At 40.5% G+C, this 25,839-nt stretch overlaps 1 protein-coding gene across 1 annotated transcript in view; it reads right to left on the reverse strand.

The window, feature by feature from the left end:
* Positions 1–1,086: 1,086 nt before the first annotated feature.
* ALDH1A1 (aldehyde dehydrogenase 1 family member A1) overlaps positions 1,087–25,839 on the reverse strand; it is a 52,654-nt gene continuing 27,901 nt past the window's right edge. The window contains exons 7-13 of the mRNA XM_082696596.1: positions 25,084–25,197; positions 20,687–20,789; positions 18,550–18,734; positions 14,474–14,638; positions 9,918–10,075; positions 6,363–6,437; positions 1,087–1,712 (exon numbers count right to left, since the gene is read on the reverse strand). Coding sequence (XP_082552722.1) covers positions 1,640–1,712; positions 6,363–6,437; positions 9,918–10,075; positions 14,474–14,638; positions 18,550–18,734; positions 20,687–20,789; positions 25,084–25,197 — 873 coding nt within the window. The 3' untranslated portion in view covers positions 1,087–1,639. The remainder of the gene's footprint in view (positions 1,713–6,362; positions 6,438–9,917; positions 10,076–14,473; positions 14,639–18,549; positions 18,735–20,686; positions 20,790–25,083; positions 25,198–25,839) is intronic.

The following is a 25,839-nucleotide window of genomic DNA, read 5'->3' on the forward strand; positions in this document are numbered from 1 at the left end:
CGTGCAATCTGAAACTCCAAGAGAGGAAAATATGATAGAGAATTTTTCCAGTTTTTTTTCCCCCCCAGAGGAACATGTCCTGAGAGAATGTTACAGAAACTTTTCCTTCTTCATTCACTGCAAATCTGCTCATTTTTAAGTCTCAGATCTAGTGAAATTTCCTTCATGAGGCTCTTTTCAGTTCCCTCAGTGAAAGGTCATCCCTTCCCCTTTGGTACGTTATTACCAAGCTCTTCAGATTCCTTGAATTCTCATTCCCTTTCAATGCCCCATCATTTTTTTTTTTTTTTTTTTTGTATAGTGTCTTTGTTCTCCACTAAAGCAAAGCATCTTGAGGTAATGGAACATCCATTATTCACTTGTTTGTGTGGCTGTGTGTGTTTAATAACACCTAATGTAGCACCCAGAACCTTCTAGAAACTCAGTAAATGTTTGCTTAAAGACTGAAGCCACCCACCTACCTCAGATGTTTGCTGTTGATTTCAAGAATTCCTCTGGAAAGGAAAATACATTTCTTTACCTATTAGAGAATGAGTGGATTTGACTTTTATTCTTTTTTTTTTTTTTTTAAGATTTTATTTATTTATTTGACAGAGATTACAAGTAGGCAGAGAGGCAGGCAGAGAGAGAGAGAGAGGAGGAAGCAGGCTCCCTGCCGAGCAGAGAGCCCGATGCGGGACTCCCGAAGGCAGAGGCTTAACCCACTTGAGCCACCTAGGTGCCCAGACTTTTATTCTTAAATTCATCTTGATGTCCAATTTAACACTGATTTCCAGTGATAGGAAGAGTAAATAACCATACACAAAACTTCTACTTAAAAAATTCAAACCAGGGTGGCCTGGGTGGCTCAGTCAGTTGAGTGTTTGACTCTTGATTTCAGCTCAGGTCATGATCTCACTAAGGGTCATGGGATTGAATCCCCCCGCACCCACCTCCCCCTGCACCCACCACCCCCCGCATTGCCCCCCCAGGTCCAGCTCCATACTCAGTACAGAGTCTGCCTCTCCCTCTGCTCCTCCCAAGTCATGCTCTTTCTCTCTCTCATATAAATAAATAGTCTTTAAAAAAATTCAGACTTAACAAAAATCATGCAAGGTTGTTTTTATTAAGCTTTATGTTTAGGTTACAGCGAAGTACTTCAGGCATTACTTCCTTTGACAAGCAGACACGACATTCTAGGCGACATCTCAACAAACTCCAGTGACTTCACAACTACTGGGAACAGAACAGATCTATTCTGCAGTTCAAAGGTGTGTTAAGGACTTTATGGGGTCATTAGAGAAAGAAGCTACATGACAACTGGTCCTCTTCTAGAACATGATTATCCTGGACAAGTAGCTACAAAGAGAAGTGCATGGCCATTACAGAGTTTGGAGAGCTCTTACATCAGATCCGTCCTTTTTTTTACAGATAGGACTTGGGGGCGGGGAGGGGGTCACATATCAGAAGAGAAAAGATTCTTTCAGAATAAGCTACATGTCAAGTTTTCTATGTGTAGTTTTAATACTAATATGATTAGCTGATGTTTAAGAAAAATCAAGAACAGAACAGTTTTGTATTTAAAACCCACTACAATATATTAGTGACTGTAGGAGATGCTTAGTCATTGAGGATGTTTTGCTCCGTTCTTGTGCTTTCTTTATGAGTTCTTCTGAGAAATTTTCATGGTGACCGTCTTGACTTCTGTGTATTCGTGGAGACCATATTCTCCCCTGGAGAGAGGGGGAGAAACCCACAGAAGTTAACACAGTAGTGCAAATGGACCATGGTCCATGGTTTAGTACAGATTTGTTCTTGCCTATCTGGCTAGGGACAATGGAAAATATTTTCTGAGTACGGAAGCATTTCAAATAGTAGCCAGCCAACCAGAAGATATCTGGTCTTACATAAATCCCCTTGTGGGGAACCCTTTAAAGCTCTTTTTATTATTTTGCATTTTAAATGACTATGTGCGTTCTGTTGATTTTCACATAAATTATCTAGTTTTGACATTGTTCTGCTTGACTATAAACAAGCTCACCCCCCCCCCAAAAAAAAAACCCAGATAATGCAGTCCAACAAGAATTGTAACATTTCTAGTTTAGGTTCGAATAAGTAAGAGAGATATAGTACAAGAGGAGAAGTCGTAATATATAATCGCTTGAGTGGTGCAGTAAAACTATAAATTCAAGTGGAGCTTAGCTCAACAGTTTTATTGTGTGTGATTGGCCCAGAAGTGATAACGGGGCATTTTCATGCTAACGTGCCCTGATAGAGTTTGAAACATATTTTCTAGCTGTATGTAGTTTTAGTAGTATCTCTTGATTTGGGGGAAAACAAAACAAAACAAAAATACCTACCTATTGTTAGAGTTTGTTTCTTTTTTGTTTCGAGAAAGAGAAGAGAGAGTTCATTGGCCCAAATTCAGACCTTTGGGCTTTTTGTGGTTTCAGGGTTTTTCTATTCATTCAGCCCCTGCCATGTGCTTATCTAACTCTTAAACCCAACCCAAATGATCAAGAACTAACCTGAGTCAACCAGTTAGCATCCTGGTACCCGTTATTGGGTTTACTGAGAGCTCCTACCAGTTTTGGAAACCGTAATTTACTCTCTTTTGAAGAAATGACTAAAAGCCTTGGGTTCGTTATTCTCTATATTGTTTTGGTGAGAGGACTCGCATGTACGTAGCGGCACTCTCAAAATCATAACTCGGGCACATGCAGGCTGACAGGAAAATGATCTCGATCTCTTCCCTCCCCTCCCTTCTGGTGATGGAGACAGGTATGTAGAAGACAACTTCTTCTCGTGGTAACCTAATCCTCTTAACGCTGATTATTTTCTTGGGCAATTAAACTTCTGAAAATAGCTTCTGAAAGCTTCAATGAACATGTTCTTCAAAGTAATTAAAGGACTTAGCCTCAGTTGTCTGAAATCCATTAAAGGATAATATTTTAGTAAGTATTTTATCTCACAAAGTTAGATAAATTAACGCATGATTTTTGCCAATGGGCTTTCCATTGTATTTCGGGTGACATGGACACTTGAAACTCTCAGGAGAGTACTACGTGTGATTATTGTCCTACTCCAGCTGAACTAAGTCCTGCTCCTAAGTATCCCGATGCATAGACATTCCTATGTCTGCAATACAACACAAACACATTTGTTTGCATTTCTCTCTGTCTTGCGGCTCTGTGGGCTACTGGTTCTGTGCTTCTAAAATCCTCAAGGTACCAGTCACCGGGGCCTTGTTCGAATGCTGATTCTGTTTCAGTAGGTCTGGAGAGAGGCCCGAGATTTCTCTTTCCAGCAAACCTCTGCGGGACCCTCTTGCATCTCCCCCGGGTCCACGCTGTAGTGATAAGATCCCGGTAAGCAAGTTACAACTTTCTCTCTCTGTCCCCAGAACATAGCCTGGTGCCGCTTCAGTGGGCACGGGGATAATGTTCGCTACACTGACTTGGAGCATATAACCAAACAAATAGATTCATGTGCTTTCTCTGGAAGTCTGGTAGTTTATAGCACTTTCATGCTCCCCTTTCCTGCAAGGGACAGGAGGAAAGCAATCTCTTGTGAGGTGCTAAGAACTGATTAAGTTTGCGACCGTATACTAGTAAAGTCTCCAGTGACTTCGTTCACTCAAGTAAAAATGAGCACAGTTACACAAAGGAAGGAGTTTCTACCATTTGACTCAGTCCAGTGCCAGCACCATGAACGGAGACCAATCCCAAGTTCAGGGACTTAGTATTACCACCATGCTGAAGTCTGCGCACCGTTCGTCTTGGCTCTTTGAGGACTCTGTTCCCAACTGATCAATTCACCCTCCTGTCTTTAAGGATAAATTGTAATTGAACTCTTGGGAGTCATATAAGTTTGCTGCTTCAGTAATTCTCTTTAAACATCTTGCAGTAAATGACTTGTTAATTAAGTTGGCCAAATTTGGGTTCAGGTAGACATTAACAGCATCCTCAGCCAGAATTTTTGCAATAAAAAAATGACAGTATAACACTTCTTTGTATTTACATAGATGTAGAAGGAAATTATATGCACGTAACAGAATTTTAAGAAATTATTTATGTTTGATCTTTATTTTTCCATTTCCCTCTCTTACTTGATTTCCTTATGACTCAACCTTAAAGTTGGACCAAACTGTATTCAACAAAATTGATATATTTGGTCTGCTTTCGTCATTTTGTCCCTTATGATTGTTTTGTCTTCAGCGTTCTTAGGGAAATGTGTTAGGTAGCTGGGCCAAGAACGAGTTAACTCTCCTTTAGAATACAGCTTGTATAGCTTGTATTTGTACAGAATACAAATTAAAGCTTTTTGTACAGTAATTAGTTCTGTTAAGGGGCTCTGTAATAATGGATGTTACAAAGAAAAGGAACGAGGGAAGGAACCATTTGCCGAGGCCCCACCTGGTGACAGAATGCTGTGGGGTGGACACACAGTGTGTCGCTGGCCTCTCAAACAGCCATCTTAAGAGGCTTGTTAGCATTTCCATCTTAAATAGGAGGAAACAGAGGCTCAAAAGTGGTACAACTTGAAACAGACTGTATGGCTAGCAAGAGGTGCAGCTGGGATTCTCGTGCAGGTCCGCTAGGATCCCATAACGCTTCCTCTACGACGCCATGTTCTTTTTACGAGATGAGCTTGTAAAAAGCTCATTCTCTCCCCACCAACATTCTAAAGATACCCATGGTTTTTCACTGCTTCCTCAACAAAAGGCAAGCCAATTTTCTTGAATGCAAGACTTCTTAATCTGTATCCTATTTAACTCTGAAATCATACTCTCCAACCCCATAAATCCCCACCAGCCATCAAAATTCACTAACTCCCCACCCCCTAGCCCCACGCAGTGCGCCACATGTAACCCTTCTCTGCTTCCTGACATCTGACATTTGTTTCATGGCCTAGATCAAGTCCTGTGTTTTCTGTGCGGTCTTTTCTGATTCTGTCAGCTGCCAGTAAGTTCTTATTCACTGAGTTCCCACAAGGGTTAAAACTATGGAATCTTCAGTATGGAAAGGAGCTCACTGAGTCTCTGCAGTGTGTTCCCCCCGTCCTGTTCCCACCACGACTACTGATCATATTGGACAGACAAAATCGTGAGAGGTAAAGCAATGCCATGAATGTTACACTCCGGTGGTGCCCAGATTTTCGGTCCCTCAGTGCTGTGCTCTGCATTTTATCTGCTTTTCTACCTCCACGACTGACGAACTCCTTGTCTACGACTGTTCACTTCACAGTGTGAGGAGAGGAGATTCTGTTGCACAACTTATCCTTTTAGAAATTCTTGCTGCCACCACAGTTACATGGAGGATGGGTTGGGGTATCTCTAACTCCTGGGCCCTGATATACAGAGCAAATGCTTAGTGAACATATTGAGAAGGAGGATGAACCATTTTATGATTCTTCCTTTCTACTGGCTCCCTGAAGATGATTGCTTCATTGTAATTTTGCTGATTTATTTAAACGACAAAGTAGATGCCTATTTAATGCATTTGTGACCTTTAGAAACTGAGGCTCATTCTTACTTGCTATTTACAGAATGGGCAGCTTTCCTACGCTTGATTCCATGAGGTCTGTATAGGATGTGTCTTTATTCTTTATGACTTTTAAAACATATTGATAAATACAAGAAAATTTTGAGATGAAATGGTTAAAACCGTTTGAACAACATTAACCAAATATATTGCTACCACTTTCTGTGTATACATATGTATATGTACGTTTTTAAAGAGTCTATATACCCAGGTTTCAAAAGCAATTTGAAGCCTTGTAAATGAATTTATATATATGTTCTCAATCTAGTCATGACTATAAAACATCTTTTCCGTCGTTAAATTTCCTTTTCAGTTTATATTTTAGTGCAAAAAGAACTAATTTGGGTAATTTAAAATTTTAGATTCCATATCAAAATATTCCCACAAATGAGAAACTTCTTACACTGAGCTTTTTGAGATAAAGACACTAATTTACTTTTTAAAGAGGTATATTCAAATGACTAGAGTGTCATTATATTTTCATATTTCTTAGTCATCAATGTGTAGTTTTGCTTCCTTTTTGGAAATATTTCCCAGATAGATTCCATTCTTATACATAGCAAGAAACTCTAAAAGTAGGCAACATTTCAGTAACCAACGTAAAGTGCTTAGTGTGGTCCCTCATGAATAGTAGGAGTGTAATATGTTACAGTTCCCTTCTGCCAACACTTTCTTGCACTTATGGGCTAAATCCAGCATTTAAAAGCTATTTGACAGTACGAATCTCTAGGAAAGAACAGAGGCAGGTTTTAATTCAAGTAGCAAGTACGGATCGATTTGCTGGAATGACAGTCATTTTGATCAAGGGAAGCATTTATCTGAATAGAAAGTTATTCTTACAGTTCTCTTCCGTTTCCGGACATCTTGAATCCACCGAAGGGGCACTGGGCAGATACCACGCTATAGCAATTCACCCTGGGAAAAGAAGAAGTATACTGTAGATCCTAACTGACAAAATAACTCCTGAATCTGGAATGTTAGCAACCTTAACAACCCTGCTGATTTCAATACAGCATACTCATTGTTATTTTTTTTAAAGCAGTAGTATAAATTAGAATGCAGTAACGTGTATGTACTGCCTAGAAAGAAAGAGAATGGTGCAGCTGTGTGTGTGGACAGTCCTTCTGGTGTAGTGGATTGTGTCCCTGAGAAACTGTAGTTTGATTTATAGACGACAGAACAGCCCATAAGCCATAGGAGAAGGGACACGGTTTGCCAGAGAACTGGTGTGTGTGGGGTGGGTGTTTTTCACTGCCTATATTCATAAGCTTTATAAATCCCTTGAGGATTGTGTACGTAAAAGGCTAGAATCAGTTATCTTTCGCAATTGTAATATTTATCACATGACTCAGTTCACTTTTTCCATTAATTCTTTTAATAAATTACTTTAATGGGCCTTAGTAGGAGTTGGATTTCACTATTGATTTGTTTATCCCTTGCCATGTTTCGTAAAATATTTAAAAGATAGTCTATGAACAAACATAATTATAAGAACATGAGTAATTAAAAGTGAAGGAAAATGGTGATGAAAGTTCAAGACAAGAAAAAGAATACAGTTTCGCAGGGCATAAGCAATTTGTTTAACTTTCAATCTCCTGATGGCCAAGGTGAACAGCAAAATTTAATGACCTATATGATTCTCATTATACATAAGGAGAAAAAACACAATTTAAAGGAAAAACAAGGTTCTTTTAAAATATTTCCTCTCCGGGGTGCCTGGGTGGCTCAGTGGGTTAAAGCCTCTGAGCTTTAAAGACCTCTGCCTTCGGCTCAGGTCATGATCCCAGGGTCCTGGGATCGAGCCCCGCATCGGGCTCTCTGCTCAGCAGGGAGCCTGCTTCCTCCTCTCTCTCTCTGCCTGCCTCTCTGTCTACTTGTAATCTCTGTCAAATAAAATAATAAATAAAAAAATCTTTTAAAAAATTTATAAAATAACATCCCTTGATGTTACCATAATAGGAGAACAACAATGTGACCCCTAGATACATTGTATGATGCACGGATGTCTGACTGTGAACGTGATCCAGAGACAATACTCAGACGTCCCCTCAGTTAAAGCATTTACTGTCCAAATTCCCAGAGCTCCACATATCCCACCGGATCACAGTTTGTTCCAAGTCTCTCCTTCTGTAGCAGGGCTCCTTAAATAAATGTATGCTTTCAAAACACAACTTGGTTCAGCTTTAATTGTTCTTCTGCAAACCTAGGTCCCTATTCTGAAATGATGAGTAAAATCAACCCTGGGATTCAATGATTATCCTGAAACACCAAGTGGAAACTATGCCTGGGACCATGCCAGAACTAGAATTATGTTCTAGAATAAATAGCAGTAAGAATATGCCTCTGTTTTAATAACAGAGGAATTCCTGACTGGGGATTTCCACACCACTGGGCAGAATGATGTCATATGCTCAGTCTACTCGAGCAGGCATATCACATTCCAAAGTTAAAAACCTGAAACTTGTCCTTGTTAAGAGGTGCAGAAAATGAGTTTGCTCTTTTGACCCTATACTGGAAATGAAACTATTTAAGTCATTGGAGAACTAACGAATACTCAGAGAAAACCGTTAATTTCAAAATAATCAGCTTTGCCAGTTGATTCTCCTTCCACAGCCTTTTCTTGTTATGAAGGAGGGAGGTTCCAAGCCCAAGACCCCTGGCTGTGCCCCCTTAGTACCCGGGGGATACTGAGGAAGATGTCTGGCTTCTCGGAGCATATTTTTTCTCCTCTGTACAATGGAAGTGGAAATATCTCACCAGGTTATTATTTTTTAAAAATAGAATGTCCTTCTGATAGTGGTTAGTGTGTAATAAGTTTTTAGTAATTGGAGATAATATACATACATCTAATAGTAATGCTGAACCTTATTAATAATTTTATCATAGGAAAATTACACTTCAACCACTAGCCCTCCTGGTTATTTAAGAATTTGCTTGATTTTAAGTCTCTGACAGAAAACATTACTACAGAAAGAATCATTTTAGCATTTTAGCATTTTCTGTGTTCTAGTTGCACAAAGAATCACATGGGAGCTTTGAGAAATACTCCTTACATAAAAGTCCCCATTCAGTCCCAGAGATTGGTACAACTGATGGATTTGAGGGTCACTGCCTCTGTCCAGTTTAATTTTTAAAACTCCCCAGATGACTCCAAGGCACAGCCAGGGATGAGAATCACTACTTTTGAGTCAAGTAGGTCTGCATCTCAGCTTTGATCAATGACTTAACGTCACTAATTAACAAATAGGGACCACATCAAACTAAAAAGCTTCCCCATGGCCAAGGAAACCATTACCAGAACGAAAAGACAATCTATATTGAATGGGAGAAGGTATCTTCAAATCATGTCTAATGAGAGACTGACCTCCAGACTACATAAAGAACTCATACAACAAACAATCAAAAAACAGTCCAACAAACAAAATGGGGAGAAGAATCTACATAGACATTTTCCCAAAGAGGATATGCATATAGCCAACAGGCACATGAAAAGATGCTCAACATCACTCATTATCAGGGAAATGCAAATTGAAATCACTTGAGAGATTACTTCACTCCTGTCAGAATGACTAGTTTCAAAAGGATAAGAAATCACCGTGTTGGGGAGGACACAGAGGAAAGGGAACTCTCTTGGGGAGTTGGTGGATGTGGAAATTGGTGCAGCCACTGTGGAAAATAGCATGGAAGTAACTCGAAAGATTAAAAATAGAATTGTCCTATGATCCAGCAATTCTACTGCTGAATATTTACCCAAAGGAAATAAAAACATTTCTTTAAAGACATATATGCACCCTATGTTAATTGCAACATTATTTGCAATAGGCAAGATATGGAAACAACCAAAGTGTCCATTAACAGATGAACGGATAAAGAAGATGTGAGAATGTGTACATTGGAATACTACTCGGCCATAAAAAAAAAGGAAATCCTTACCATTGGTGACAACACGGATGGACCTTGAAGGTATTATACTAAATAAAAGAAGTCAGAGAAAAACAGATACTGTGACTTCACTTATGTGTGGAATCTAAAACACAAAACGTATAGAGGTACACACTTCCAGGTATAAAATAAGTAAGTCATGGGGACATAACGTACAGCATGGCAACTGTAGTACATAATTTTGTATTGCATATTGGATAGTTGCCAAGATAGTAAATCTTAAAATTTTCTCATCACAAAAAAAAAAAAATTAGTTTTGGAGAAGAACTGATGATAATCAGACCTATTGTAGTGATCACTTTGCAGTGTATACAAATGTCAAATTATTGTGTCATACCCCTGAAAATACTACAGTGTCAATACCTCAAAAAATGATAGGTAAATAAGGAAAGAACAAAGTTCATGTTAATGTGACTAACATTGAAAAGATGATCTTATGCGCTTTGGACTTACCACACTGTCCCAGCCTGCAGAGCAGAAGAGACTGTGATGGCTTTATCAATATCTTTGGTAAAGATTCCTGCTGATAAGCCATAAAAAGTGTTATTTGCTCTCTTGATCACGTCATCTAAAGATTTGAACTTCATGATTTGCTGCACTGGTCCAAATATCTATACCATAAAAAATGAAAGAAATCAAAGTAATAGGTTAAAACTAAATGTTTTTCCATGGTATTGTAGTTTTATTCCCCTACAAGCTATCATAAATTAAATTAAAAAAAAAAAAAGAAAACCCTCTGTCTACTAGGTAGATTATTTATAATTCCTAAATGCAAACTAGCCTAGTTATATAGTTATATGTCATATCTCTGGATTACATGTTCTTAACATTAATTACCTTGTGCTCACCAAATATTTAATTGCAATATATTTGTCTAGGAAAATTAGGAAGTACAAGAGCTGAAAACAGGGCCAAGAGCATATAGAGCATGAGGAGTGTGGGCGATGAGTGTGATTTTCAAGTATGTGGATGGTTCTTATGTGGACAAGGGCACAGTGAAGCTATGAGGCCAACAAGCAGAACATACCAGGAGGGATTCATTCATGTGTTGCCAGAGGCAAAACTTTCTAATGCTTAGCATTGTCCAAACATGGAAAAGCCTAAGAAATAATGGATTACCTGGTGATGATGCTGTTTAAAGAGACACTGGCTGGCCACTGGCCAGGAGCAAACCAATGGACATAGTGAGTTTGGAGAAATGGGCTTAAGAGAGCCTTCTAGTTTGAAGAGCCCATCTATAACTAACACTAACCAGCCACCTAAGCTCTACGGATCTCAGTCGCCTCATCTATAAATTTGACTTGTGGCCTAAATTATTCATAATCCTCCTCCTAACATTAACACCCTATCACTTTTTAACAGAACGGTTCCCACATGCTCCATGGGATTTTGTGCTGTTAGGTTAAGTGGGACTGGGTGGTAATGAGGTTAGTACGAGCAATGGTCGGTCACACAGAGCGGGGAGTGGTGGTCATGAGGAGCAGATGACACTCTCAAGCTGCCTTGAACTAGCCATGTGAGCTCCCTCCTTTCTGCTTTGGGCCTTGGGTTTTTATCTACTACTTAGGATGATAACAGAAACATATATCATATGTGCTCAAAGGAGAGCTCAAGATACAAAAGGCATAAAGATATAAAAAGATTCAAAAAAGTTTGACATGTTATATTCACAGGGTGATAAAATACATATAATATGTAGAAACGGAAAACAACTACCATGCCATTATTTAAGAAAATTATTGGATCAGAATTTTCAATTCAAAATGTTGAATTTTATTTAGTTGCCAATGATTAAAACATAATGTAGAAATTATACACCGGATAAATATTCTGAGATTTTTTTTTTTTAGAAAAATAAAACCAGTCTTGCAGTGCCTGAGTGCCTCAGTGGGTTAAAGCCTCCCTTCAGCTCAGGTCATGATCTCAGTGTCCTGAGATCGAACCCTGCATCGGGCTCTCTGCTCAGTGGGGAGCCTGCTTCCCCCTCTCTCTCTGCCTGCCTCTCTGCCTACTTGTGATCTCTGTCTGTCAAATAAATAAAATCTTGTGCTTGCTTCAGCAGCACATATACAAATAAATAAAATTAAAAAAAATAAGAAAAGAAAAATAATACCAGTCCAAATAGGTGAAAATAATAAAAGAGAGTATTTGTCTCTGGGAAGAAAAGACCACATACAGGCTCTCTTCTTATATTGGAGAGATTCCACGATAAGAAAACAATATATCGACACTTCTCTCAAGAGGCTGTGAGAATTAAATGAGAATATTTTGTGTTTATATTAAATATATTTATATAAACATTTATATAAACATATACACTAAACTTTACAAAAATGAATAGGAATGTCAGAAATATAAATCTGTATATCACATAAATAAAACATTTGTATTTCTGTTATTTCATAGGAATATACTTGTGTTTTACATTGACTATTAGGCACTTAGCACTATACCTGGCATATAGTTAGCAATCATTAAATGGTTCTCATTATTAATAAAAGCACTCAAACAAAGCAAACAAACAAAAGCAATCAGACCAATATCCCTCAAACTGCAGACGAATATCAAACTATAGACCAATATCAACTACTGCAAATATTCCTTAAAAGTGTTAGCAAATAATATTCAGCAATACCTACAAAGAGCTATACACCATCACCACGTGGGAATCATTCCAGAGATACACGGCTGGTTCAGTATGCAAAAATCAATCTATGCAAGACAGCACATGGGTAGAATGGGAAAAAAAAACAAAACCCACAGAATCGTCTCAGTTGATGCAGAAAAAGCATTTGACAAAATCCATCCTCCTTTTCCTCTCAACAAATTGGGAATCGGAAGGCACTTCGAAAACCTGATTAAGGGCATTTATGAAAAATCTCACAGCTAATATCATACTCAGTGGCAAAGAGTGAACGTTTTTCCGCTCTGATAGGGAACAAAGCAAAGATGCTCACTCTTGCTACTCTTATTCAACATAATGCCAGGATTCTAGCAAACGAAAAAGACAAGCAAAAGAAAAGGCATACAGATGAGAAGGAATATCCTTTTTCCTATTTGTAGATGACATAACTGTCTACATACAAATTCCCAAGAAATCTCTAAAAACCTCCTAGAATTTCTGAGTCCAGCAACATCAAGAAAATATCCAAAATCAGTTACATCTGTTTATACTAGCAATAAGCATATGCGTACCAGAATTAAAGATTCTACTTACAATAGCTCAAAAAAATACTTAGGCATAAATTCATAAAACATGTTTAGGGCTCACACACCGAAAACTATAAAATCCTTATGAAAGAAATCATGGAAGGTATAAATAAAGACACAGGCCATGTTCAATGACTGCTAGAGTCTATGCATTCAAGGCGTTAATTCTCACCAGATTGGTAGACATGTTTAACACAATTTCTCTAAAAATTCCAGTAAGATTTTTTAAAATATATGTAGGCAAGCTTATTCTAAAGTTTATATGGAAAAGCAAGGGAACGAGGGTAGCTAAAACAATTTTGAAGAAGAATGAAGTGAGAGGATTCAGTCTTCCCAATTTCAAGAGAACTGCTCTGCAATAAAAATAAACTCTCCTGAGATGCAACAATTTAGATGAATCTGTAGAAAATTAAGCTGAGTGAAAAAAAAAAAAATCAATTCCGAAGGGTTGCAGAGAGTATGAGTCCACTTATGCAAAATTCTTGAAATGACAAAATTATAGAAATGGAAAACAGATTAGTGGTTGAGGGAAAGCTGGGGGTTAAGGATTGGAGGGGCGGGTAGAGGAGGGACAGGGGTTTGGCCCTTAAAGAAACATGAGGGATTCAGGTGCAGATGAAACGTTCCGTTTTCTCCGTTTCAATGTCAACATACTTGCTGTGATATTATGCTATAGTTTGCGAGATGTGACCATTTTTGAAGAAAACTGGGTAAACATGGAGGGGATCTGTCTGCATTATTTCTCATACCCACAGCTGAATCTACAATGATCACAAAGTAAGAGGTTTAATTTTTTTTTTAAAGATTTTATTTATTTATTCGACAGAGAGAGATCACAAGTAGGCAGAGAGGAAGGCAGAGAGAGAGGAGGAAGCAGGCTCCCTGCTGAGCAGAGAGCCCGATGCGGGACTTGATCCCAGGACCCTGAGATCATGACCTGAGCCGAAGGCAGCGGCTTAACCCACTGAGCCACCCAGGCGCCCAAGAGGTTTAATTTTTTAAAAAAATGATTACATATCATGTAGTCATTTTCCAGTTATTTTTGAATATATTATTTCTTTGCAGAGGAGAGAAAGCAACAACCAAATGAAGCTTTCCTTTCCATTACTTTAGAGCTGTGGAAGAAGCCCCTAGACATTGTTAAGCATCCTGATCGGTCTTCGACTAGAAATTCTTGCCTGGCCTCATGACTTCCTTACTGTTTTTAGTTTTGATTACAAATAAACATTAATCAGTAAAAGAAATGAAAAGTAACATTTGGGGCACCTGGGTGGCTCAGTGGGTTAAAGCCTCTGCCTTTGGCTCAGGTCATGATCCCAGGGTCCTGGGATCGAGCCCCGCAACGGGCTTTCTGCTCAGCAGGGAGCCTGCTTCTGCCTCTCTGTCTCTGCCTGCCTGCTGCTCTACTTGTGATCTCTCGCTCTGTTAATAAATAAATAAAATCTGAAAAGAAAAAAAGAAAAGTAACATTTACCAAAGAAAGAGGTTAAGAGAACTGAGAATTTTATTTTATAAAGATTTTTTTATTTTAGACGTAAGAGAGCGTGTGTGAGAGTGTGTGGGAAGGGGACGGAAGGGGCGGGAGAGGGACAAGCCGACCCCAGGGTGAGTGTGGAGCCCATTGCCAGGTTCGATCTCGTGACCCTGAGGTCATGACCTGAGCTGAAACCAAGAGTGATGTGCTCAACCAACTGAGCCGCCCAGGGTCCCCAAAGGCTGAGACTTTCAAAGGGACACTTTGTACACACACATTGAGAAAATACGGCACAGAAGGGAAGGGAGAGAAAGAACGTATTTACCTCCTCTTTGGCAATGCGCATCTCGTCTGTCACGTTAGAGAAGACCGTGGGCTGGATGAAGTAGCCTTTGGTCCCCCACGGGCCCCCACCGCACTCCAGTTTGGCCCCTTCCTTCTTCCCACTCTCAATGAGGTCAAGTATTTTTTCATACTGTTCCTTATCGATCTGTAGGAAAAACACCACCCAGAAAGGAAAATAAATGAATAGGTTAAATAAGCTTTATAAGGATACTATATCGCCCAGCCTGTTAATGAGGGTTTCAGAATGCTGGAATATTGTTATTAAGTGAAATCTTCCATCAAAACAGCGACAGTGGATCGGACTCATTCTGTGCTTATTCTCCTGACTTTTCCAGAAAGAGCACTTACAGATATATATTTGTGTTCGGCTTTCGTTTTGCAGTTACATAAGCAAAGCGTATCAGCCCTGCAAACAAATGTAAACTTTTTTCACACAACTGTCATGTATTTATAGCAGAACAAAAATGCCTGTTAATAGTCAAACGGACATACTTGGAAACTATAGTCCTGACTGAAATATTGAGAGGAAAAGGAGAAGAGAACTTTGATACTAGGTTTGATTCAATATGGCAGCCGGAAAGAAAATGCTTTCAGGCTTTGAAGACTCCAAGACCTCTGTTTGCTTCCCCTCATTCCTGAAGCCTCATCTGGCCAGACCCACACCGACCACAGCCCACGTGTCCTCCTAGCCGGATCCCCGTGGGGCGGTCTCAGTGGGGCGGATACCAATTTCCAGCAGGTCCTGATTATTAACATCCTGCTTCCTTACATAGAACCCATCTAAATACACGGCAAGAATTACGGAGCCTTAATGGTTTGTTAAACAGTATTTTTTATAAGGAAAACAAACAAACAGACCCCAAACTGTTAAGTCCAGAGTTCTGGCTGGGATGCCCAGAGTACCCACTTCCCTCCACGCACTGGAATTAGGCCTGTGTCCTGTCTCAATTCCTATTTTGAGAGGGCCTGGGTGACTCTTGGACCCTGAATCCCTGGAGAAGACTGCCCTGTGTCGGGTGGCCAGAATTAAGCTTTAAAGGAACAAGATCGAAGATCTAGAAGTTAGGGTGAAGAGCCTTTTGACAATTCAACTTGTCTTTTCCTATTACTTAAAAAGTGTCGCTCTTCATCTTCCTATTTGATCCTGAAATCTCCCCGCCATCCAAATCCCAGAAAAAGGTCTCAGACTAACAGCACACAGCCCTGCTCCCATATCCAAGGAGATTAAGTGCTATTTGAAACCACAAACCGTTTCCTAAAATTTGGCAAAATAGTTGCTCAGTCCTCCTTAGTGTACGATACTTAATTGAGTATTTCAAAAAGAAAACATCTCTTCATTTCCAGCAGATTAAGGAAGTCATAATGTTGGTTTAATAACTGTTGGTTTGATATTTAAATTGCTGCCTAGTATTTACCACAGCCAGACTAAGGGGTGGTATAAGTTGTGCCTGGTTAAAATGTTCAGGTTTGCCAGCAACTAGCCACGGGTCCAAGTATCTCCGTGCAAAGCTTCTCTGGCCTATGCCAAAACATTAATCTCACTATAGCAACAAAAATCATGATTTTGGAGGGGAGGGCGGTTTCATCTTAAGATGTATTTCCTAAGTTCTAACTTTTCCCTGCCTGTGGCCAGAGTGGATATTTGGGGACAGTCCTACTCTTGCTTATTAACTGGAAGGTAAAGGCTGAACGGATTTCTTTGTTGGAAAACTTAGATGGTCAGTAACTTCTAAGAATACAGGAATTCATAGTGCAGCGTCAGGCTATCAACAATATGGTATTCTAACCAGCAACCCTCGCATTTCTTGGTGGCAAAATGCATTTCTTAGGCCTCACCCAAGACCTGCTGCATCAGAATTTGCATTTTTAATGAGACTCGCAGGTGATTCAAATGCACAGGCAAGATCGAGAACATTGCACAAGAGTTTAGTCTTAGTGATGGAAGTTTTCAGTTATACCTACGGACATACTCCGTGTAGTCTGGCTAATTTTGCTTCACCGTAAATACAAATCTTCCTCAGAAGGTTTCAGACTGGCCATATCTGGATTTGGCTTTCCTTTTGGCCCTCAGGAACTTCTCAGTAAGGCTAGGATGTAGCAAGGGCTCTTTACTGTGTGATGGGCCATTAGCTCATGGGCTAGTCTATGAAATGTAATAGGGCATGGCATTGTAATAGTCTCAAAGTATACGTTTTGATGTGTTTGAATGTGCAAATTCTTTAATTCCTTAGGGCTGATGGGCTGAAAAAGAAGACAGTTTGAGAAATGACACTGAGACATCCTTCATATTATTTGGAAACCATAGATCAACAAAACCAATGAGAGCAGATATATGAAGTTATTGATCTGTGATAGTAATTGTCACTGTAGGTATAAATGGAAGCGTGCAATTTTCATTTACTCAACAGACATCTGGGCATGTACTGTGAACCAGGCACTCAGATGCTTTGTAGAGATTACTGCATTTCACAGCTCGGTGACCCTGCAAGATTGGTGTTACTATTTCCATTTTACAGAGGAGAAAACAGAGCCTCAGGGAGGTTAGATTTAAAATCTAACCTCTATTTCGAAAGTCCATCTCTCTGCATTAGGACAAGATGCCACTTCTGCTGATATTGTTATAACCTTTGATGTGGGTATTATTACTTCTTTTGCAAGTGAAAATACTGATTTTTCCAGGTTTTTAAAAAATTTTTAAAAAGAATGCATATTTTGGTCTATGAAATCAAACTGGAAAATCATTTCACCAATGAAGAAATATAAATATAATGTGATTAAAATAAAACCACATATTACTTCATTTACCAGACAAGTTATTTTAGGGCTCTTAGGTTTTAATATTTGGCATTGCCTAAACCCTAAGGTTTTCCTACTTGGCTGTCTTGGCATGAGCAGAAAAACCCCAAGACAGCCTTTTAACTCTTCCAGAATGTAAACTCCATGAGGTCAGGTAGCATACTCTTGTTCCTTTGGGCATTGCCAGGTCCTTATCCTAGGGTTTAGCTGATAGTAGCATTCAATAAATTTTGGCTAATAAAATTTATTTTTGGCTTAGTGAGTGTGTTAAGAACAGTGTTCATTTCAAATCAATAGCATGGTACAGTGTATAATTTTTAGTGTGAAAGAATAAAGACTCTACGCTTAATGTCTACACTCCAGAAAAGGATTTCTCAACAGTGGCCTTATTGGCATTTTGCGGCAGAGAACTCTTAATTGTTGGGCTCTCCTGTGCATTATAAAATGTTTATAGCATCTCTGGCCTCCACCCTCCTTTAAATGCCAGTAGGACCACTCCCTCTCAATCACCCCAGTTGAGACAAAATGTTGTCAAATATTTCCTCGGTGAGGGGAAAAACTGTTTGCAGTTGAGAACGCCGCTCTAGATCAAGATCCCAGAAGGCTCGAGTAAACTCAGAATGAAAGATCCAGAATGAACAGGTCACTGTGCAAGGAAGAGGCAAATGTAGCCTTTGGACAAGAGAAAGACCCTCTTGTTGACAATGGTTCTGAGGGCACAACTGGCCTTTTCCACCGGAAATGAGAAGTTTGCCCAAAACCAAGACCTGGGACCTTCTAGAACACTCAGGCCACCACTGGAAGGCCCGTCAGAGTGCGTGAAGGCTGGCGTGAACTGAGAGGCATGCTAGCGGCCCGCGTCTGTGGGATGGTAGCTGAGACAAAGGGTTGATCCTGAGGGAGAAAGAAATGCCAGGATTCCACACGAACTTCCAATGGCCAGAGACGGCACGCAGGGATCAGGAGGTGTGCGGACGGAGGGGACAAGACAGTGACAGCCTTTGCTGTTTGTCCTCACCTCTTCGATTGCCAACAGGCTTCTTAAACTGTTTCAAGACATGAAGCCAGGGCTGCACAACTTTCTTTAACACTGGGAATGAGTGACTGCTTTTTTTTTTTTTTGAAACACCACACTGATACAGTGTGATCCCCTAGGAAGATCTGCGGTAAGGAAATGATCTTACTCAATAAAAAGTAAACCTAAAGAGGACACTTTATTCTTGTCCCCTGTGACTGCTATTTCTTCTTTTGTATACTCACCTGAGGGCCTTGGCTGACTCCTGGGGTCAGAGGATTTCCAAGGACGTACTTTTTAGCCCGTTCAACGCTCCGTCGAACGAACTCATCGTAAATCGATTCTTCCACAAAAAGCCTGGAGGCGGCTATGCAGCATTGCCCTTGGTGGTAGAACAAGCCGTGGTGGGCAAATTCGACGGCATTGTCCACTGCAGAGGAGACAGCCACACGGAAGAAGGGACACTTTTTAAACATGACGCATTTGTATGCATCTCTCTCAGGGGCAGTAGGACACTGTGAGATGCACGGTCAGATACAGTTCCAAACGCCCCCTCCCCGCATTGGCCAGGTGGCAAATGAAACTTTCTAATCCTTCATTTGATACAGAAATATTAGCCACGAATATGGAATCGGAAAAAATTAATATAGAGACTACTGAGAATACAGAGAGTGTCACAAGATCCTATCCCACTATAAATGATTTCTTTTAGATTTGTTTATTTTAGAGAGAGAGAGAGAGAGAGAGCAGGGGGAGGGGCAGAGGGAGAGAATGTCAAGCAGGTTCTCTGTAGATTGTGGAGCCCGACCTGGGGCTCCACCAGGATCCTGAGATCATGCCCAGACGCGAAACCAAGAGTGGGTGCTTAATTGATTACACCACCTAGATGACCGACCCTGTACATGGTTTTTATAAACATCTCTGCTTATCATTAGTTAGATGACTGAATAGCTCACGCCTCAGATTTTAACTAAATGACAAAGAAAACATGAACTATCTATTGCATTAAATAATTTAAAAATATTTTTAGACACCCTGATCAATAGGAAAAGTTGTATTTCTGAAAAAGAAAATAATAGTCGAAATCACTCTACCACCTTAACAGTGCTGTTCTAGACAAAACATTTTCCACCTTTACTTAAAATACACCATGTTATTTCATACATGCCCATAAACTCTTCTTATCTATGTATCTGAGATGGTAGGATGGGCCTTAAAAGGGAGAAATAAGTTGTTATCACTAAACCCTAAACAACCTGAAGAAAATTTTCTCCACATTTTAATTTTTTAACTGTTGAAGATTTAATTCAAAGGAAAGCCATTGAGTACTGCTCTATTGACTTCGTGAATTAAGCACATCACTTGGAGTGGAAACAGTTTCTAGAAAGGTTTGGTAAAAACCAGGACTCTTATCATATTTGTAGAATATACAACGAGGCAGTGTGTTCTGAAAAGCTTCGGCTGAGATCACACTGGGCCATTTCTGTTCACTGCCTCATTCTGCAGCTGTCAAAGACAGAACGAGATGGATGCCTGACAGTTGGTCACTGTCGACTGACTCCCATCTTGGAAATAATTGTGGGAGGTTAATCAATAATATAATCAGGATGAACCAGGGATACTGTATAGTGGAGTCACATCCTAATTATAGATGGAATATATGTAAATTTGACCACACTTGCCAGGAAAAAAAAAGGAGAGAGAGACAATCCTTAAATGCTAAGTATCATTGTCTTCTGGGTAGTTCATTTCATGTGTGTATGACCCTGCATGAAGGGAGATGAAAATTGGGACATTTGCCATCTCTCCAGTTGGTCCCAGTCCAGCACAACTGGGTGTACGTCACCATGCCTAACCCAATGCTAATATTTGCAGGCATGGAATTAAAAACAAACAAAAACAAAAACACCATGGCTCCTAAGTACAAGACAGTCACCTAGAGTTCAGCTGCAAAAATGGCCATCTAGGGGCGCCTGGGTGGCTCAGTGGGTTAAAGCCTCTGCCTTCGGCTCAGGTCATGATCTCAGGGTCTTGGGATTGAGCCCTGCATCGGGCTCTCTGCTCAGCAGGGAACCTGCTTCCTCCTCTCTCTCTGCCTGCCTCTCTGCCTACTTGTCATCTCTGTCAAATAAATAAATAAAATCTTAAAAAAAAAATGGCCATCTATTCCACACCAGGAAGAAAGAGTGTCTGTGTTAGACTCATCTACTTATGACATTTTAGGACAGTTTGGGGAGAGATTTTCAAGAGTCATCCTGGGTTCTGGTTAATGCCTTACATGTGGATGTTAGAAGCAACCCCTTTTATAAACTTCAAGGTCACGGTCTGGCATTGCCAGACACCAAGATGAGGGGTGAAAAGTTAAGAATGGCTCCCACTCACGGTCAGCGTCGGCAAACACAATGCAGGGGCTCTTCCCCCCCAGCTCCAGGGTCACTCTCTTCAGATTGCTTTTCCCGGCGGCTTCTTTGATCATCTTGCCAACCTGGAATACAGCATTACAGAGCAGAAGGCTGAACCCGCTCTCCTGAAGGTGGCTTTATTTAGCCTTTAAATGTATATGCGGTCTGTGCCACAGTTGAGTTCCACTGGGGAGAAACATTAAGTGGCTTTTCTCAAGATTTGGCACCTTCTGGTATCAAAGGTCCCGCCGTCCGGACACAAACACGAGGCATCAGAAAAACACTCATGAGAACAGATACGGAGCAGAGGACGGCTGATCTTGATGCACAGAAAGGACAGGAGGTGTTTTTCATTTTAATCAGAACTTCATGTTTCTACTGCTGGACGGGGCGCGTCATGATCCAACCATCACTTACCTTCTTGGCTTTTCATCCTGCTTTTCCAGGCTTTTCATCCTGCTACTGAAATCCAGAGAGTTCTGTCCGAACTGGCATACTTACTGCCCCCGGAACCTCATCTCTGTTTCTCCTTCTATGTCTACCCTGACCTTGGCCTCCCTCGTCCCACACTTCCTCGGGGTCCGGCTGATACCGGAACCCTTCTGCGAAGCTCGCTCTGTGGAGTCTTTGCAGACACGACTCTTCCTTCCTCTTATACCCCCTCCCCCATGGAACCCTCATGAGGACGGATTCCCAGTCTCCCTCGCATTGTATTATTTGCAAACCCATCAATTTCCCAAACAGATACCGCCTCGCTGGTGGCCGTGACAAAGTCCTGTCCCTGCATACTTCTCAGGACACACTGTCACAGTGGGGGCTGTTTAACTCTGGTCGCTTGCCAGGTCTCTCTCTCCCCACCCCCACCCCCCTTCCTGTCTCCTTCCACACCTTTGAACCGTGGAGCTAGAAAAAAGAAATTGGATCTGGGCTCTGGGCTGCTGCTTCAGTTAGCTGGAATCCTACTGTTCTGGTTTCTTCCTTAATGCTAGTTGCCCCTCTTCAGAGAAAGGCATTGTTTTCATTTTTTTTTTTTTTTTCCCTCTGTGGATCATGTCCCATCAAGATTTGCTGTAGTTATTTTATTTTTCCACCCCTCAGACCTGGCCTGCTTTGTAACTCTTTCCTCTTTACTATTTTTATTGAAGTCCTAACGTCCTAAATGATCTTTGCTTTTCTTTTTGAAAGATGATTCCTTTTATCTTGCTTCTGGGTTTGTTTTTTTATTTCTTTCCCTATTTGACACATCAGATTTTAATAAAAAGTTTCTCTCCCAACTGAACAAAAGATAAGCAGGTGCTTGCTGAGCGTCTGTTTGAATTTTAGGTGGTTATTGAACTGACTGCTACTGTGCCTTACAGAGCACAGCAATAATGAATCTGCCAAAGTTTTTATCTTATTTAAAGATGTCGTGCACTAAATCAAATCCTTTAATATAGGTTAATAAAAAGAACCTAAGATTAGCCTTGCGGTTGGGAAATCCTGTCGGAAAATTTCTTTTTATACCATTTTCCTTCCACGGTACACTTCTTATTAAATTTTCATTAAGATGATGATTAAGAATCTTTTGTTTTCTACGTAATATTTTCTTTTCTTCCTTTGAAGTCTCTGAATTCTTTCTGCATCTTTTTTTAAAAAAGATTTTATTTATTTATTTAACAGCGAGAGATCAGAAGTAGGCAGAGTGGCAGGCAGAGAGTGAGAGGAGGAAGCAGGCTCCCCGCTGAGCAGAGAGCCCGATGCGGGGCTCGATCCCAGGACCCTGAGATCATGACCCGAGCCGAAGGCAGAGGCTTAACCCACTGAGCCACCCAGGTGCCCCTGAATCTTTTTTTTTTTTTTTTAACTTAGAAATATTTACTTGAGAAACTTTATTAAAGTATATCATTTTTGTCTCAGGGAAGGGAATCTAACTAATACTTTCCTAAAAGCTACAGATGTCAAGAGAACTAGAATGAAGAGTAGCCAGAAGTATGAGTAGGGGAGGAAGGTTACACTTTTGTTTAGTACAAGTTTCGAAGGCAAATAAAAGGTTTGTTTGAGTTTTCCCAAAGGACTCATGGAAGCCGAAACAAGGAGACATCAGTTTTTGTCCCATGATTTTGTTCTCTTACTTGGGAAGATTCATCACTTTTCTTAAAGCAGTCTGCAATGAAGAAATATAAGAACCTTCAAGACTAAAATAGTATGTTCCATGATGCTGTCACATTGCCATGTGGGGCAGAAGTAGCAAGTGCTCACGAAAATGGTCTAATTTACCACATCCTGCACAATGTTCATTGGACTCTGTTGCTTGCTTTGTTTTCTTTTATTCTGTTTTAAATGAGTCTAATAGGACATTAAAATTCTTACCTTGCCAGAAACACTTTTAGAAAGAGGGTCATTGCTACCATGACCATAAAAGATACAGGTGGTAGAAGCCATGTTAGAAGCAGTAGAAGCAGTGGGTGTGGCCACGAGTGAGCAAAAGGCTGAAGGAGTGAAAAGATACATTTGAATACCCTGTACAGTGCCTGGTATTTTACTACACACTAGCTCCTTCAACTGCATTTTGTACAATAAGGTAGATATTATTACTCTCATTTATAAATGAGAACTGCAAATGTAGCAATGATACTTAACGTTTGGAAGACACACTGTTTAAAGGGGTAGAGTCAAAATTTGAACCCAGATGTTTCCTAGTTTTTAATCTCAGAGTTCTACCATTTTTAGCAGGTAAAGTGCCCCAAAGCATGAAGGGGCCCAAGGATGGGTCAAGACAAACAGGCAGTGGTTGTAGAGATGGGATCCCATGAAGTGATGGGGTCTAGAGCAGGAAATGTGTGTGGAGGTCTAGAAGGCTAGGCTGAGGAATTTCTACCCTTCTGTCTTAACCTCCTCTGCTATGATTTTGATCTGTGACTTCACCATTTTTTAACTTATTGCCACGTCTTATTCCCAGTTGTTTTGTCCACAGAATCCTAAATGCAGGATTCGTCTTCCCCGACTCATTGAGGGGTCTGTCGAATGTAAACCTTTTCTGTTCTGTGTCTATGAAACATAAAAAGTATTTTTTGTATTTAGCTAGTTTTAAAAAGATCGAGGAAACTAAAATTTGATTTTCTACCATTTTCATTCTCTATGTAAATGTTTCTTTAGGGGTGCCTGGGTGGCTCAGTGGCTTAAAGCCTCTGCCTTTGGCTCAGGTCATGATCCCAGGGTCCTGGGATCGAGCCCCACATCGGGCTCTCTGCTCAGCGGGGAGCCTGCTTCCCCTTCTCTCTCTGCCTGCCTCTCTGCCTACCTTTGACCTCTGTCTGTCAAATAAATAAATAAAATCTTTAAAAAAAAGTTTCTTTACATCGGAGTGTTCTAATTAGGAATATAAAATAATCAAATTAGCCTCTCCTCGTAATCTAGGATATTCTTCTTGCTTCTCAATCTCTGGGGACTTAAAAAAAGGAACCACTCTTCAAAATTCAGAGCAGGTTCTCACACCTGTGTAGGCATCGTCATTCCTTCCTGTGAATGCCCTGACAGCAAGCACTTTGTACAGCCCTTAGTATCTTACAACACGCTGTCTTGTGTCTTGCGTGTAACAGCACCTTTCTAAGAAGGGGCTCTTCTCATTATCTTTCATACTGTGAACCAGTAAGAGGTTTGCACTGAACAGTCCACAGTGTCACATAATCCAACAGGAGGACTCCAGTGGTCTGCCTGATACCGTATGATTTTGCCACTTTCTACTTGCAACAGAAGATCATCTCAATGGGTGGGACTCCATTCTCCCGAACTCCACTTTCCGGGCGGTTCCCTCTTCCTTTCCCTCCTGCCTCTTCCTGCAGTGCCCACAGCTGACACCCTGTCCTTCACCTTCTGGAAAGTCAAGCTGGAGCCAGAGAGGCATACAAGTGAGGCTCAGCCAGCAGGAACACTGAGGGAGCTGAGTCGCTGGCTCCCTTTCAGAATGATCAGGAAACAGAGAGCCCCAAATAAGGAGCTAAAGGGGATGTTCTGCTGTTTAATTTCCATAATCTACAGGATACGATTACATTCATTCATACAAATCACTGTGGCCTAATTTAGATTTTCTATCATAAACCATACTAATCATACGACAGGGTCTCATCGGCTCTACTTCTTGTCATGGAAAGTAACGCACACACTAAACACAGTTTCGTGCAGGCCGGGTGTGTGACAGGAACCCCGCTTCATCTCGCCCACATCTGCTTATGTTCTATAAACACGCACGAAGCCTGGAATAAGGAACAAATCATTAAAAGGAACTTTTGTTTTAGAGAAATGTCGGCCTAAAAACGGTGATACAAAACATGCTTCTGACCCCTGGAGACGCAGACCTTCTGCACAACTGGCCTGACTGGCCTGAGTAGCTAATGTTACCTCTGTGGATCCTGTGAAGGCCACTTTGTCTATATCCATGTGGGAGGAAATGGCCGCCCCAGCAGTAGGCCCGTAGCCAGGGACAATGTTCACCACTCCAGGAGGGAAACCTGCCTGCGGGTAAAGAGTAAAACGGTTAGGACAGAACTGAGTATTTAATTCCATGATAAAAAGAGGAGAGTCTGGGATCAAAGCCACCTCTCAATGCTGAGCTTATGAGCTTCTCTACCAAGCAAGACTCATTTAAGTGCTATTATTATTATTATTATTATTATTTCATTTTGTGACCTACTTAAAATAACCTCCCAAGTTATGCTACTGGGGAAGTGTTTCTCCTTGGTCGGGGCAAGTCCCTGTTTGACTTTTCTGGATCATTGCCCCGGTGATGGCTGCCTCAAATTTCATAAGAGTAACTCAGAAAGAGAGTGTGTATAAAAGAGCTTGGTAAATTATTCTCAGAGAAGGAAAACAATGCAATTATTATCCTATCGGCGAAACTAAGAAGCTAAAAGGATCTCACATTTTCAGTTTCTAGCTATTGATTGTTCAGGGCATTCCAGCTGAGCTGCAGATTTGTACTGGCAATATTTAATCAGCAAAACATTAGATAAGAACTGTCCTCCTGTGCATGACGAAGCTTCGCAGATTGATTTCATTCCCGTTAAAGAATGAACAGGTAGAAAACGGTGTGTACCTAAGATGGGCACATAAAAATTTCATGTTATTAGCATAAAAATGCCCCATTTTGATATCTCT

The sequence above is a fragment of the Mustela nivalis genome (genome assembly GCF_964662115.1).
Source record: "Mustela nivalis genome assembly, chromosome: 13".
Lineage (NCBI taxonomy): Eukaryota > Metazoa > Chordata > Mammalia > Carnivora > Mustelidae > Mustela > Mustela nivalis.